Source organism: Episyrphus balteatus, chromosome 3, assembly GCF_945859705.1.
Source record: "Episyrphus balteatus chromosome 3, idEpiBalt1.1, whole genome shotgun sequence".
Lineage (NCBI taxonomy): Eukaryota > Metazoa > Arthropoda > Insecta > Diptera > Syrphidae > Episyrphus > Episyrphus balteatus.
In genome coordinates, this window is record NC_079136.1 from 36,266,171 (window position 1) to 36,282,997 (window position 16,827).

The window sequence follows — 16,827 nt, forward strand, 5'->3', positions numbered from 1 at the left end:
AAAAAATGTTTAGTCTTTGGGTACCGGAAAACTTATGCAAAACTTTTACTGCAATGTTTTTTGTACAACTCAGTAGATACTCATTTTTCATTTGTAGAAAAGAACTGAGTTAATGTTAATATATATTTTGAAATAGAGAAAATAAAATTAATTAATAAATTTTATAAAAACTAATTAATTTTCCATATAAAAGCTTTAAATCGTTTTACCCGTTTAAAACAAAAATTAAGTTTTAAAACTAACAAAATTAAAAAAAAAATTAAATAAAACAAATCGGCAAGCAAGTTTAAAGTTAAACACCTAAAAAATAAAAAAAAAATACAAACTTGGCCGGAAGCACGTTAAAGTTGTACTACCTATGCGTATCTTTTTACATATTATTTGAAAATAACAGATGGCATATCGTTTCTGACGCCTGGAAAGTGAATACTATCTCCATGTAAGCAATTTGTACGGGAAAGTATAAGAAAAACGCTAGACACAAAAAAAACTTAAACCAAAATCCTTACAGTGTCTTAGTTTTTTGGCAACATCGAAAATAGAATAAAGGCTCAAATCCTGGTATGATAAATATTGAAAGACACAGAAAAACTAATTCATGAATTTGTATGATGCTTCAGAATATCATCCTCAAATGCAGATTCAATGTCCCTTTTATTCCTTTATTGGTTGGAGAGGGAGAGGTCAAGTTGATGCTTCATCTAATCCTATTATCTTAGAACCTAGAACTTCAAAACCACAAACTGGAAACCAAATTGTATTCCTTTTTTTTAAATGTGCTCAAATTAATTGTTTTTTTTTTTGAAAATCAACTTTAAATATAATTTAAAAAAAAGGTCTCTGGAACATAGCTAGAACATAGAGCTTTCATGAACTCTAAGAGCAAATTCGTGGGACTTAGTTCACATTTAATTTAAATTTGTATCCTCTCTTTTTGAACAAATTTTGAATTGAAGAACAAACTTCACTATTACGCTAATTGTCTGCAAGAGTCATTCTTGTTTTTTTTTAACATTTAATTTTAATTATGTTGTTTTTGAAAATGTTTACCAACAGTAAATTGTTCATTAATTATAATTCTTTAAATAAATATTTTTTATTTGTTCGCATTGCATCATACATTCAATGTGTTATTTTTGATCACCTAAAAATAAATAAATCTAAATTTGTTTCTATTGAATTAGATCCAAATATGTATGTAAATTTTATAAAAACGAATATTTGGTGCATATTGATTATGAGTTCAGTAGACAGATGTTCTGATGAGATAAGGTTTGTAGTATATAATTAGCCTTTGAAGCTTTTTGTTTTTATAAAATTACTATATTTATTGAAACCTAAATAATACATAATTCTAAAATATTTTAATCATAAACACATACATTATCTTTCCAAATAAGAATTAGTCTATCACTGAGCTATTAAATTAAAAGGTGATCCTTGAATATGATCATCTCCCCACTTTGCTGCTAGGATATATTCGCCAGGATCTTGAACTTGATAGATAACTCTGTAGACATTCCTGCCCATGTGTTTTATAACAACCTCATCGCATTGTCCTTTTGGTCCAAAAATTCCAACAAACAAAATATTATTTCCAGCCTCTGAGCCATCAATGGTAAATTCGTTACGTTGATTGACTTTGATGTTACCTATGTTAACGCCACGATATGTAACTTTCGATGCATCGGATTTGAAAATAGGTACTATAAGAAAAGAGAGGGTAAAGTGGCTTTAGTTACCTACTATCTTAAAAATGGAAATTTACCTTCGGGTTTGTTCTGTTGTTCAGGTTCTCCAGAAATAACGACAATCATGAAAGGTGATCTTGGCAATGTCACTGAATTGCAACTTATATGTACTCGATACAATCCCAATTGATTTAGGTTGAAAGAAACTTCTAGACGTTCTGGATCAACTATTCTTAGTGGAATGGGTATTAAAACTCCTGAGGGATTCTCAACCTTAAATTTAAATGCCATTTATCAATGTATTAAAAGTAATTTATTAATAACTGTTACTAACCTTAACTTCAAAGTTTCCTTTGACACCATTTCGTTTGATGATAAAACATACTTCATTGCCTATTCGCATTGCTCCATTTGGAAAATGAAGCAACTGAACTCGAGTTACATCAGTTAATTCTGGTGCAATGAAGACATTGTTACTATTTTGAGGATATATATCTGAAAACAATTTGAACATAAATGATTTAATTTAAAGAACAAAGTTTCACTGTTTTCTATTTTTCATAAATCTATTTTTGAAATACAAATAAACACCGTTAGATTTTTTTAATTTTAATTTTCTTCAAAACTGCTTTGGAAATTATAAGAGCTCCTTAATTTAACCTAAGCATTAAAAATATTAACCTGCATTAATTTCTATTCATTTGCATTCTTTGCATGATTGCATTAAAAATTATTACAATTCTTTACAACCATGAGTCTATTATAAACTTTATTAAATAAGAAAAAAAAAATGTCTCAAACATTTTTCAAGTTTTGTCTGAAGATCGATATTTTTACGTTTTCGTATCTAACCCTAACGTTCCTCCATTACTGGTTTACGAGGTTGAAGGTTAATGCACACAATTTAATCATAATCGTAAATAAACCATAGAAATATGAACAAACCGAATAGGTATATATTTTTGTTTCCCATAACAAAAAATAAAAATATTACGCATACGCCGTAGTGTACAATTTTCAAATAAAGTTCATAATGTAAAAATTAGTGTATAAGTAATATGTACATGTATAAATTATTATTAATAATGCTACTTTACAATGTGTATTGGATATTTTTAAACGAAAAATTGTTTAGAGTAATGTTCTCCATGGGCTTCATTTATCGAGGTTTTAAGGAAACGTGTACCCTGTTGCACGTGTATAGGCTCTTTGAATGCCAGAATAAAATTACATATTCAATTTAATTCAACTTTTAATGATAATTATGAATGCAAATTTTTTATTTATTATGCAAATTTCAGAACAGTACCTATACCAGAACTTTTGAAATTTTCAAACATATGAAGATTAAACAATATAAAAAGGTGCTTTCGTATTTTTAAAAACATTTTATAATACTTTCTTTTTACATTTGTTATAATTATGTAAAATTAATGATCAAATTTAATTAAAATTATTCTTTCATGAATTCTTTGATCAGCTTTAACAAAACGACCGATTCAATTGTGCTTGTACTTCGAACTGCTTAGAAAGCTGTAATTCGTAAATGTTAAATTTGGTATAAAAAATGTAATGTCGAATTCTTTAAAAAGTGATTTTGATGCGATTTACTTGTCATAAACAATGTGCCGAACATTTTTTATTAAACAAAAAATCGCTATAAAATCTATTTAAAAAAAAATGAATTCGACATAAGTTTGTTCAAGAACGAATGACAAATATTTAAAAAAAAAAACGATCTTTGTTGTTGTGGTGGACAGATATTTAAATAAAAATCTTTGGAGTCATTTTTGAAAAAGAGAATAATTTAGTTTTTCATATGAACATTTCAGAAGAACAATAATAACACTTGTCAACAAAATTGAACTTTTTTTTGCCACAAGAACCAAAAGTATTCTAGAGGTTTTTGATGTGCTGAACTCGAATCTGAAGTCAGAAAAATTTTGATTGGCCTCCGTTTTTGAGATATTACCGTTATAAAATGCTAAAAAAACGTCATTTTGGCTGTTTTTGAGCTTCTGTTTTTATGTGGGGTAATTCATTATAAACAAATTTGTAACGGTGATTATAAGAACAGATATTCTTCTTTCCAAAACCGTTAAAATTTCTCGAGCAATAAAAGAGATATCGGGAAAATTTAAAGTTTCAGTTAATAAGCCAAAGAGAAACTAAATTTAATCTAAAGTTTAAGTCACATGTCATAAAGTTTTTGCCACAAGAACCAAAATATACTTTTCTAGAAGTTTTTCGGTTGCTGAACTCGAATCCGCAATCAGAAAAATTCTATTAGCCTCCGTTCTTGGAATATAACCGTTATAAAAAAAAACCTTTTTTGCACTTTATAACGGTAATATTTTAAGAACGGAGGCTAATAGAATTTTTTACGGATTACGGATTTGAGTTCAGCAACCTAAATACCACTAGAAAAGTATATTTTGGTTCTTGTGGCAAAAAAAATTTAATTTGGTTGGCCAGTGCTTTTTCAGAGTAAAGGAACGCTACTTAATTTTTGAAGTGAAAACTTCTTTAGTATAGTAGTGATTTGAAACAAGATGAAACGAAAACGCGACACGACTTCAACTTGTTATAACTTTTTTGTTTTAATAGATAGATAAATGAAATTTGTACTGTAGGTAGGTAATTAAATAAATTATAACTGTACAAAATTTCAATTAATTTCATATTCAAAATTTGGAGATAACGGTAAAAAGATGTTCTTTTCCAACACACGTTATATCTTTTGATCTAGTGCACATACAAATTTGATTTAACTTTAAAACGCATGCTGATAACATAACCTTTTATTTGATATATCACACATAACGTTACGTGCTCTACAAGTTACACAATCTTAAATTGAAAAAATTTAAAAATACCTCAAAACACCTGTAGAGATCTGTTGGCGATGACCAGCTACCAGTGTAGGAAGTACCGTAATCTCAGTCTGGAAATTCGACATGGTTGACTTTAAAAAATTCTACCTTCTCTTGTAGACATCTTTGAAATAAGATTTATATATCATTATACAAGGTGAAACAATAAGCTTTCACATGGTATAAAATTTTCTATAGGTTGTTAAACAAAAAAATTGATTTAATAGCATGAGAACATAAAACTAAATGTTTTTTTTTTGCTTTTTTTGATGAAATTTCATCGAGTTTAAAAAATTCTAGCTCTTTTTGTAGATGTCTCGTAGACCTGAGCGATATATATATTTTGAGCTTGGACAATAAGCTTTCAGATGGTATAAAATTTTTAATAGGTTGTTAGGGAAGAAAATGGATTTAATAGCGTGAGAAGACAAAAATACGTGTTTTTTTCGCTTTTTTAATGGAAATTGATTGAGTTCAAAAAATTCTAGCTCTTTTTGTAGATGTCTCATAGACCTGATAGATATATAAGCTTTAAGATGATATAAAATACATATAGGTTGTCATATAAAAAACATGGATTTGAAGGTGATAGAATAAAAATAGGTAGATTTTTTCTATTTTTTTTTTGCAACAAAAATTATTTTTTAAGGTTTCACTTCTACCACGTGTGAATTGCACACATATTTTTTTTGTTTTTTAATATCTCGGGCAGTAAAAGAGATATCGGAAAAATTTAAACAGTTTTTGGAAGAATAAAGTTCTTATAGATACCGTTACAAATGTATTCATAATAAATTACCCCACATAAAAGCATAACCTCAAAAACAGCCAAAATGACGTTTTTTGACATTTTCTAACGATAATATTTCAAAAAACGGAGACCAATAAAAATTTTCTGACTTCGGATTCGAGTTCATCACATCAAAAACCTATAGAAAAGTATATTTTGGTTCTTGTGGCAAAAACCTTGTTGACCAAATTAAGAGCAAGCATAAACGATCAATAAACAGTATGTATCTCGAACATTGCTGTTTGTTAAGTTAATAGATTCCAATATTCAGGGCACATAGGAGGAATTACAATCCCCACTTTTTGGGCTCTATGTAGTTATAGCGTGCGTCGGTTTGATCAAAACGCCATGTTTTTAAATTAGGTAGATATATAATATATTCCCTTAATTCGGTTCTCGCAAAAAAAATCAAAAAATCTTAAAGTAGTTGTTTTTTACCTAAACAACCCAGATAGATTTTCAGTTTTAATCGGTGAAATAAAACAAAATTTAAAAAACGCATGTAGGAGGAACAATTAATGGAACAATTTATAAATAAACTAGTCTTAATGCTTTTTAGACTTCTTATTTTGAGATTACCTAAATGTTGTTTTTTGTTTGATTATGTTTCTGTTTAAACCAATTATAATGTTATTGTTAGCTTTAAAAAAAAAAAAAATAAGATTGATTGATTTAAAGTATTTTGTTGCGCACTAACATCAGGCAATGTGGATTTTCTTCTATAAAAAAATATATAATTTTCCAAAACAACTTCCTTCTCTATAATTTTTTTAGCAGACAGGGATTAGGAACAAAACTGCAAAATACTCTTAAAAAATAAAAACAAATAACCCACCCATGTCAGGTGTTTTCTGATACTTTCCAAAAACAATTTCATCAGATTGTTTTGCCTCACTATTCGTGCTCAAACAAATCTCTTGAGATACTTTGAACATCTTTCTGCTTCCGCTTAAAATATTTCCAATAATAACTTTGAATGATTTAATAATCGCACGCGCCTCTCCGTCCTCGTTGACTCAGATATATTCGATATTGTATAGTGTCTGGAAAACAAATTTCCTGAAACGATGTGTATAGATGTTTCGAAATATTTACGAGACTAAAACGCCCGTATTGGAATTCACTTTACCAAGAGTAAATAATCCGTACGAAAAAGCAGCCGACCAGTCGCGAGAAATTTTTATTACAAACTGAGCAAGTTTATGTTTTGAAAACTGTCCAAAGCCAGCCAAAGGTTGAAAACGCCAACAGCCAACGGACTTCGCCTCTCCATTCATGTTGTGGAGCTAAATAAAATTTTAAAAACTATATAGACTTTCGAATGACATTATTTTTTATACAAAAAAAGATCAGCGACAAATCTTTGTTCGAGAATGATGATGGGGAATGACTTGTTAGCATCATGGGAGGGGGTCCCTCCTATTTTTTTGTTTGTTTTTTTTTCTTTTTCATGTATTTTATTTGTATCTATAGTTTTCCAAAAATAAATTTCTTGTATTTTGAATTGAAACAAAACATGGGGGAGGGCATAAGGCATTCATTTGATTGTTGTTCAATTTCTTAGGAGGATTTCGAACACTCTTTAACAGATGTTCGAGGAGCTTATTAGTTTGAACATTTTTATTTTTGGTTTTGCCATTTATTTAAATTAGGTGCATCTGTAGGACCTACTTGATGTTTTCGCGTCATGTGGTGACAATAGTTGAGTGGGCCAGTGATTCACATATTTTTTGGTTGCACTATGCAGAGAAACTGTGCATAGAGTGCACAAGTACATTATTACCTTAACCTTCTTTTAGGAAATGCGTCATACGGGTGAATGACAATTTGGCCATGTGTCAGTAAAAGTTGGGGATATCTTTTAAGCTTCAAAAACCATCATTGGTTCTTTTTTTTTTTTTTTTGAGGTAAAAGTATTGAAAAACAAAAAAATAGTCAGAAGTTGAAACTAATGTCATGATTGAACAAAAAGTGGCTTTCTGGTTTAAGTGCTTTCAGTTTTTGAATTTATTTAATTTTTGATTTCTTGAATGCTCTTAATCTTTTACTAGCTGTGTTTTTGTGAGAATTATTTCAAGTAAAGTAAAAACCGGCTTGTGAAAAGTCGGCATAAGCATAGAATTTTTAATAGTAAAACGACTAAGTCATTTATTAATTAATCATTTATTCTAGGGTAAGCAGCCCTTCTATTTAAATAAAGCTGAATTTAAGAAAAAAAAGTGTATTTTTGAATTTATAAAAAATCAATTTTATCAGGCAAATTTTTTTTTTTTTTTTAATTTGTTTAGGTTTATTAACACCATCATGCCATTTTACTTTAAGGTACAAAATCTCTCTATGTCTCTATCTATCTTAAAGTAATGAACGATTTTCTTCAAACTTGTTCATTTAGAGTTGAAATTAAAATTTTATTTTTAGAACCAAAATTAACGCTACCTTCCATATAAGCCAAATGTAAAACATTACTTTTTTAGAGAACGATTTAGATTAAAGTGTTTTTGTCTACAAGGGTCGTACTTTTAAAATAGAGGAAATGTTTTTTTGAATCGTCACTAACAGTAACTTATACCTAAGTATAGAACCGTTTTCTTCTTTATTGACTTACTTGTAAACCAATCAACCGATTTCAACCGAAATTTTTATACAAATATTAACTTTAAAATTAAAAATAAGTAAAATTTTTGAAAAAGAAATTAAATTTTTTTTTGAAACATATTTTTTTTAAACGGGTTGCCGTTTTCAGTGAAAATTGACATAGTTTTTAGTTAATCTCGTATATTGCGTCAATTTTTTTTAATTAACACACAGATCATTCTTTTCATTTTTCAAATTTAAAAAAAAGTTATGCAAAAAAATATGAATCAATTTGTTTTACTCTCGTTTTTGTTTTTTTTTCTTCTTCCAGAATATTTTCGACTTCGCATTCGAGTTCAGCATCCTAAAACATTATGAAAAGTATATTTTGCTACTTGTAGCAAAAAAAAAGTTTGATGTTGTCTGTTTCGATCAGAAAGATCCTTGCAAATTTTGTTTGTGATAAGTCGTTCTTGAGATACTCAGAGCTACATACATACGTGCTTTTTAAAATGGCAAACGCCCCACAAGACCAAATAGTTTTCGAGGCATTGCGAGTTACGCGTGTATCAAAAACATTACATAATAGAAGATTTTTAGAGAATTCTGAATTTGTTTTTTTAAATATCTCGCTTAGACGAGATACATATATGTTCCTCCTAATAATATTTTTCAATTTTCTTGAAAATGGCTCATTTCGAAACTCATCAGTAACGGTACCTCCAAAGAACCTTTTTTAGTTTCTGGTATACTCCCAAACGACTTAAGTAATCAATTTCTTAATTGCAAAACCTTTTTATTTCTAACATTTCGTACAACACACAAATTTTATTTTAGGAGTTTAATCGAACTTAAGTGATATGAAAAACGTACCATTTTTCCTTTACCATAAAATGTCTGGAGTATACATTTTTGTGTACAAAAGAGATTTAAAAATGTTCATTGTTTTTGATAAATATGAATTTTAAATTCATCCAAATAATTGATGATTCACATCAATGAAAATGTTATATTATTTTCAACATACAAGAACAACATTCAGAACTGTTCTGACCATTCACCGTGGTTCTAAACTCACTGTTTGATCTTTAGCAAATTGTTTATACGATAGCATCATGCTGTAAATGCAAATCTTCTCAACTAAAAACTCTGTATTTTTGCTTAGTTAATTATATATATTTATTTATTACTAATATTTATAATGCTCATAACATAAAAATGAATCATTTAATTTATATTAAAAAAAAAACTCGAAAAAAATCATTACATTTAACATTTATGCATTCATTTAATATTAAATGCTTCATTTATACTCATATTGAATGTTTTATGTATATGTGTGTATGTATTGTTTTTTGTTTAACTTGCTAGAATTCAAAATTCAAAAAACTAACAAATATAAAGAAAAATAACATTGTGAAGCCTTGAATAGAGTATTTTAGGCTTCTAAAAAAATTAAAAAAAAAAAGATAATATTAAAAGTTTTATCCTATTGCCGATGTAACTAGCTCTGCTAGATCGGAATCTGTCGTTCTGACAGTCAATTGCATTGTGACACCTTCAGAAAGAGCCAATTTAGCTCGTACAAGAATCTCTGCACCACCTCTAAATGTGCCTATTGTAAAATAAAAAATGAGAATAAAAAATATGTACAAAAAAATGCATAAAATTGTATTTAAAAAATAATTGTACCTGAACATAAAAGTGTATGCGTATGTGTTCCTTCGGCAACCTTTTCTGACATATTCGCAGCTCCAAGACCAATAAACTTCAATATTGTATTCACGGCATCTTGTAGAGTGTTTACAGCAGATAGGGAATAAGTATCTTCAGCTTCAACCCATTCTAATAAAATAAATAAAATTAGTTTGGAGTTAGTCATCTTTTTTTATTGAAAATACCTTCAGTATTCGCCGCATCCCAAACAGCAGCAAAATTGCTCTTCTTCGATTTTTGTATTTGATCAGCAACTGTAATTTCCAAGTCCTCCAACATATACTCGTCATCGTAACCTTCTTCAGAATCTGGTTCACCAGTTGTTGGATCACAATCTTTGACAACAAATCGAAGGGTTGCACCAAATGTAGCTAAAAATGAAAAGCTTTCTTTAATCTAAACTTCTTTGAGATATCGTCTATTATTTCTTACCAGCTGAGCTTCCAACATCTGGAGGGAATTCAACAATGACAAATGTGGTTTTTAAATCATTGTATGGCAACTTGGGGCAAGGAATAACAGCTCTAGTGGTAAATCCTTCTGGAATGGTTAATTCAACTCGGGCATTTTCAAGTATTTGATCGGACAGGGTATTAAGGCAATCGAACTGGGAAATAAAAAAAAAAATAAAATTGAGACCAATGACTTTAAATAAAATGCAGAGTGCACTTTTACCTGGAATACTATATGATTTTTGAAAATATGTTTAACACATTGCACAGTGTATTCAGTTTCGCTTTCGGTAAGTTGGATTGGTGTCGTAGTTCGATGGATTGGGCCGAGGACTTGAATTCCAGGCAGCAATGCCAATCGAGCAGCACTTTCTTCTTCGCGGGTGATTTTGGGTACTCGAGGAGCTGAACAAAAAATGGTATTCTCATTTAAAAATCTTGCAGATTATTAATTTGTAACTTACCATTTGAAATCAACATAGTTTCACTAGATACTTCCTCCTTAATAATAGTTGCTTTGGGTACAATAGACATATCAAATTGTTCAGATAGATCACCATTCAAATGACCAATTAAAGCTTTTTCAAGCAATGGCAACGAACAATTCGATCTCTCAATAATGTAACTTTTGTAGAGATCCTGTTTGTCTGATTGCAAAATGTGATAATAATAAGTTGCACGATCACGAACTTCATCATCTGGATCCATTTGGCATCGACCAAGCAGAACCATAATATTGGCCAATAATGCTGGACATGATGCACCAAATTGTGCCAAAGCTGTAACAGCTGCAGCTCTTACAATTGGACTTTCGAGGATAACTCGATTGTAAATGAAACGAATATATTTGGATGGACTGCTAGCAAATGGTCCTTCTTTGCCGAGGAGATGAAGAATTCGAACAGCTAAAGAAGTGTGTTCACAATCTTCAATGAATTCACATAAATGTGAGAGGCCAGACTCTTTGGCGTCGGCATTTTCTTCAATAATTGTGATGATTGTGTCAACAATGGAAGTTTTGTATTCCAATCCACCTTCTTCACGCAACATGCCACTCAAGAAATTCATTAAAACGGTATGTTTGCGTGGGTATTTTGTGCAAAGAGCGCATATTGCTTGAACCACAACGACCTTGAATTCATCTGAGATTTCAGCAACAAATGAAGAGATTTGTTTCATTAAACGTTCAACTGAACTTTCTGCTCCGGTTTTGAGCAAAGTTGTGATAGCTAGAGTGGCAACGGAACGGTTCGAATCGGTTATTAAACCTTCCAAGTCCAAATTGCATGTGGTTACAGCAGCTGGATGAGTCATTGCAACTTTGTTTAAAGTGCGAACAGCAGCAAAACGTAATGTTGCCTTTGGCGAAGAGCAAAACAATTGTAAAATACTAAAAGCTGGCGAAAGAACACGAGCGTTTGTGTTTTTAAGATTGACAATGGCATGAGCTGCTTCATAGATAACCATTTCACTTTTGTGACGCAAACAGGCCTCGATAAAAGTAAACATAGGAGATTCGGATAGTTCATCACTACTGAAGTCTTCCTCTTCGATTAATTTGCATGAGATACGAATCTAAAAAAGAATCGATGAAAACATAAGACAAACAAAACTCACTAAATTAGATACTCACCAACATACAAACAGCATAAGGACTTTTAAGGAAGTTCTTAGTCAATTTATTGACCAACTTGGAAACAGCCAAACGATCAGATTTCCTTATATGATAAAGTAAACCCAAAGCATGATACTGCACCATAATATTATCGCTATTTAAAGCTTCTTGGGCTTCATTGGCCCAACGTTTGACTACATCGCCAGCTTGTCCAGCCAAACGTAGGGAACTGACTAAGGCAGCACAAGAGACGGCTGCATTCTTGTCAACAATGCATTGTTTCATGTAACGTTCAACAGCTTGCAACATGGTGTTGTCAGTGATGCTGCATAAAGCACGAATAGCAGCAGCACGGTATAGATCTTCCTTGCCAGTCATGTCCTTGGTCAAGGAACTGGTTACGATGATGACATCTTCAGCAATTGAGCTGAGTTCCTTGATACCCAAATAGACCATGCGACGGAGAACTACATCCTTCGATTGAAATAACTTGGTCATGGCAAAGAAGCAGTCGGTAGCTTCACGAGAAACCAACACTTCACCCTGTAAATAAATTAATAATCGATTATAAAAGCTAAAAATGATTAAAATGAAGAAGAGGTTTGTGTATTTTCATACTTGCAGGCAGCTGCTTGTGTAATCAATTTATAAATGAAATTAAAAATGAAATTTTTAGAAACTCACCTGATTAATTAGATAAAGAATTTTGGTCAAGATTTGTATACATTTTCTTGGATTGACTGGTGTTTCATTGAATGTGCGCGTTTCTTGGAGAACTGATGTTTTTTCCAAGTTCTGATAGATGTTGGTTTGACCTGAAAATTTAATTTAAAATTAGTATTTAATGGGGATAATTTAAAAAAAGCGCCAACATTTTTGAATTCGACGATAGCTTTGCATTGTAGGTTAGATAATAATATGACGAATTTATTTTCAAAGACCAAACAAGAACACGTTGCTATGACAGTATAATTTGTTTAAGTTACGTCTTCTATACAATTGAAAAAAAATATTAACTAAGAACACACAACGAAAAGGCAAGTTAAAATATTAATTTCTGATGCTTTGTTCATAATCGAATGTTTACAATTTGGATGGTATCACGTTTCATTTCCAATTATTTTATTTTATTTATTTTAGCGGATCTGTTTTATCACTATGTCACTATGTTTTATCATTAAAATAGCACAACGCTCTCGAAATTTTACTTTTATTGTTTGATGTACCGGAAAGGTACTCTTCTTTTGTTTTAACATTTATTTCGAAATACTTCCTTCGCCTGTGATATAAATCAACTAAAAAAACTCATTCACACTAGTATTAGGAAAGGTCATGGTGATCATCCATTATACTATGTACCTATACCTCGTTATCCGAAGGCAAATAAGGCACAACTGTTAAAAGGGATTTACTAATGATATATGAACATTATTTTTTGTTTATAATGGTGATTTGAAAGAATCTTTTCAAATTATTACTTCTAATGGAATGAATAGTACTGAACACTACACTTACGAAACACACTACACTAATAACTGTTCCAAAAAGTCATAGAAAAGTGTTATCGTAACCAGTTCATAAAATATTGGATTTTTATCGTTCAGTATATTTTTGATTTCATCATCTTACGTTTTTGTGTATCAGAACCACGAAAGAATGAATATTATAAGTTTCTTTTTTTTTTAATAATTTTAATTTCAGGTGACCATTTTTTTTTTTTTTTAATATGCGCGTCTAAAGGGAATTTCAAAATGGTAAAAGTTTTCATCTTACGCCCATTACGCTGCTGAAGCGAAACGAAAAATTTTAAAGTCTCCAAAGTCAACAGCGAATATGTTAACAAAAAAATACCATCGTGTATTATAGCAAAATAAAAATTATGAAAATACAAATAATAAAATTCAAGAAAAAACATCAAAAAATAAGTTTAAAAGCAAAAACAAAACAAATTTAATTTCGTTCAAGATTTCGTTAACGAAATTTTGTATGGAAAATTTCGTTTCGCATCAGCAGCGTACTAGGCTTTACTTTGAGTAATAAGGAAGTTATTGGTATTAATATGCAAAAAACCGTAGATACTAATTTATTAAATTAATTTTACTCTATTATCTAAAGTTTATTTTTTTTGTAATTGCTGCCAAGAATTAACAATCAACAACCCAAACAATGAACGATTCTCGTTGCTTGAAATTTGAAAAATTTTGAAAAAAGACGCACGAGAAGCGTTTTTTTTTTTAATCAAATTTAATAATTATATGTCGTAATAAACAGCAGTTTTTGTTTTTTTTTTTTTTTATTTTTCTTTTACTCCCACCGGCCCAGGTTCGTATCCCAATGTACATTGTGATTGTTTTTTTATTTACATTACTTAAATTAAAACTAATTTGTAAAAAAAAATCGCAGCATTGTGAGTTGCTTAACGATTTTAAAACTATTTCTATTTTTCGCGACGAAAAACGTAATGCTCCCGTCTGACTCAACTGAACAAGTTTTGTGCGTGCTATTTCATAATATCTGTATATAAGCCGTGTTTTTTTGGTAACTCAATATTTTGCTGAGTAAACATTTTATGCTGTAAACAACAACAAACGACTACTTTCATTTGTTATAAATTGTTATTGTTTTCTCTGTAACCCAACAAATAAAAAAGTTTTGTTTATCCATAGCAATCATTTGTTGTTTTTTTCCGTGCAAAATTGTACTGAGCTAAATATCTACTATGTTACAAAAAAAAAAAAAAAAAAACACAGCTTAGTAAAAGTAGGTTTTAATTTTGTGATTATTTTTATAATTTAAGGATTCTTGTTTAAAAACTGAAATCAACTAGCATTTTGGCAAATTAAATAAAACGATAAGGTTAACATTTTTTGGTAATGAAACAAAATTAGTACATGTTTTTGTTCAACCAACATAGAGTACGTATTCAAAGCAAGTGTTAGCTTGAAGGTGTGTAGTGTGTATATGTATATATTTCGTCACAAAAACTTTACTCAAATCCCATAAACATAGTTTTAATTAGCTTTCTATACAAAATAACTTTACACTCCAAAGCTATTATTTTACTTTAAACTATTGTTTATTATAAGAATTTATCTAAAAATACAATTTTGCAATAAATCTAAAGCCAAAAAACATCAGTGTTCGACAACAAAACGAATGAAACCCGGTCATCAATAGGCCTTAAAAAACTGCTCTAAACTTACCTTCATCCTCGTCTTCTTTTTCACGTCGGAAATTACCCATTTTATTGAATTATTTTCTTTAATTGGATTAAGCCAAAAAGATGAAATTATTAGAAATAATTTACAGATTAAAATTCAATTTTTCTGCACTAGCACTAGATAAATTACACGTCACAATCTTGCACAGTCGCTGGAAAATGTCAAATGTGACATTTTGATGTGGAGTTGGCGGCGAATTGAAAAAATCCAAGCGAATTGGAAAGATGAAGGCGAAAATGCTGTCACTTTTTGAATTTCCAATAATTATAACAGTTTAAAAGACAGGTATGTTAAAAAATCTATTTTCACAATCAAAAAAAAAAAAAAATTGCGGATTTTAAACATGTTCCCCTAAAATGTTAAAATTCACAGTCTATTCAGGTTGTGATTTTTATAAGTGTCTGTATTCATGGACCAAAATTTTGCGTCTTAGTAAGGGTATGACAGCATCTAACTGATGAGCCCACTGTCATACCTGGGCGAAACGCATATGGAGTTGAGGTCACTTTAACTTTTTAATAATAAAAAGTTATTAACTTTTTAATTGAATTATATTCAAAATAAAAATAAAAATAATTTTCATTATTTTTTTCACTTTGTTTACAAAAAAATTATATTTCATTGTTTTTGCGGAAAAAACTTATTACTGTCATCTGTTTTTTTTTTCTTCGCTACTTATTTTTTTTTTGAGCTGCGTTCCTTTGGAAATATTTATCTACTTTTTAGTACTTTAAGGCTTGGCCACACCGGAGGGTATGCGGTATAGCGGTAACGATATTTGTACTAAAAAAATTCCACACCTGAACGTTGATGTGTCAGTTTTGAATTTTTTTCATACAAGTACCCTCACCGCTACCCGTACCGCTACCGCATACCCTCCAGTGTGGCCAAGCCTTAAGGCTTGGCAACACCGGAGGGTATGCGGTATAGCGGTAACGATATTTGTACTAAAAAAATTCCACACCTGAACGTTGATGTGTCAGTTTGGAATTTTTTTCATACAAGTACCCTCACCGCTACCCGTACCGCTACCGCATACCCTCCAATGTGGCCAAGCCTTTAAAGGCTTGGCCACACCAGAGGGTACATGCGGTAGCGGTACGGGTAATTGTATGAACAAAATTCCACATCTGAACGTCGATGTGTCAGTTTGGAATTTTTTTCATACAAGTACCCGTACCGCTACCGTATGTACCCTTTGATGTGGCCAAGCCTTAAAGCTGCTTTGAACTACTTTTTCAATAGCTGCGTTCCTTTGGAAATATTTATCTACTTTTTAGTACTTAAAGCTGCTTTGAACTACTTTTTCAGTATAGCAAAGTAGATCAAAGTAGTTTTAAGTACTAAAAAGTAGATAAATATTTCCAAAGGAACGCAGCTAATATAGCAAAAGTAGTTGAAAGTAGTTTAAAGTACTAAAAAGTAGATAAATATTTCCAAAGGAACGTAGCTTTTATCAAAAAGAACTGTATACTAGGCTTTAACTGACTGTTCACGAAATTTTTATTACACTTTTCGCTTTTCGCAAAGTTAAAAAAAAAAGCTTATTTTTTTAAAGTGAAAACAATTTTTGTAGTTTTTTCCTAACAAAAATTGAGCTCAAAAGAAAAAAAAAATTTACTTTTGTAAATTTCCCACTTTTTGCAAAAAGTGGTCATTGTAGTTATACCTTTAGAAAAAAAAAAAACACGCATTAAATTGTTATACAAAACAGAACATCCTTTGGGAGGTGGCAAAGTACTACTGGAAGTATACTACCGAATTTCAAAGGAACGCATTTTCAACGAATTCAATACAAATCGTATCTACTCGGGAAGAAGAGCATGAATGATAGTACTAGATTAATTAAAACATCAACTATTAGTAGACTACCACCTCCAAAAGAACAGGGCTGT

At 30.3% G+C, this 16,827-nt stretch overlaps 2 protein-coding genes across 2 annotated transcripts; both read right to left on the reverse strand.

The window, feature by feature from the left end:
- Positions 1-1,301: 1,301 nt before the first annotated feature.
- On the reverse strand, positions 1,302-6,560 carry LOC129914558 (filamin-A). The gene is made up of 5 exons (XM_055993874.1): positions 6,484-6,560; positions 6,190-6,413; positions 2,026-2,186; positions 1,769-1,964; positions 1,302-1,706 (listed from the first exon to the last, which is right to left on the reverse strand). Exons 2-5 carry the CDS (start codon positions 6,287-6,289, stop codon positions 1,411-1,413), a joined length of 753 nt encoding a protein of 250 aa, XP_055849849.1. The 5' UTR covers positions 6,290-6,413; positions 6,484-6,560; the 3' UTR covers positions 1,302-1,410.
- A 2,716-nt stretch (positions 6,561-9,276) lies between these two features.
- On the reverse strand, positions 9,277-15,108 carry LOC129914551 (coatomer subunit gamma). Its single transcript, XM_055993865.1, has 9 exons — positions 14,915-15,108; positions 12,396-12,526; positions 11,730-12,254; positions 10,561-11,671; positions 10,320-10,501; positions 10,077-10,251; positions 9,830-10,015; positions 9,621-9,773; positions 9,277-9,543 (listed from the first exon to the last, which is right to left on the reverse strand). The coding sequence occupies exons 1-9, from the start codon at positions 14,952-14,954 to the stop codon at positions 9,413-9,415; spliced, it is 2,634 nt and encodes an 877-aa protein (XP_055849840.1). The 5' UTR covers positions 14,955-15,108; the 3' UTR covers positions 9,277-9,412.
- Positions 15,109-16,827: the final 1,719 nt, after the last annotated feature.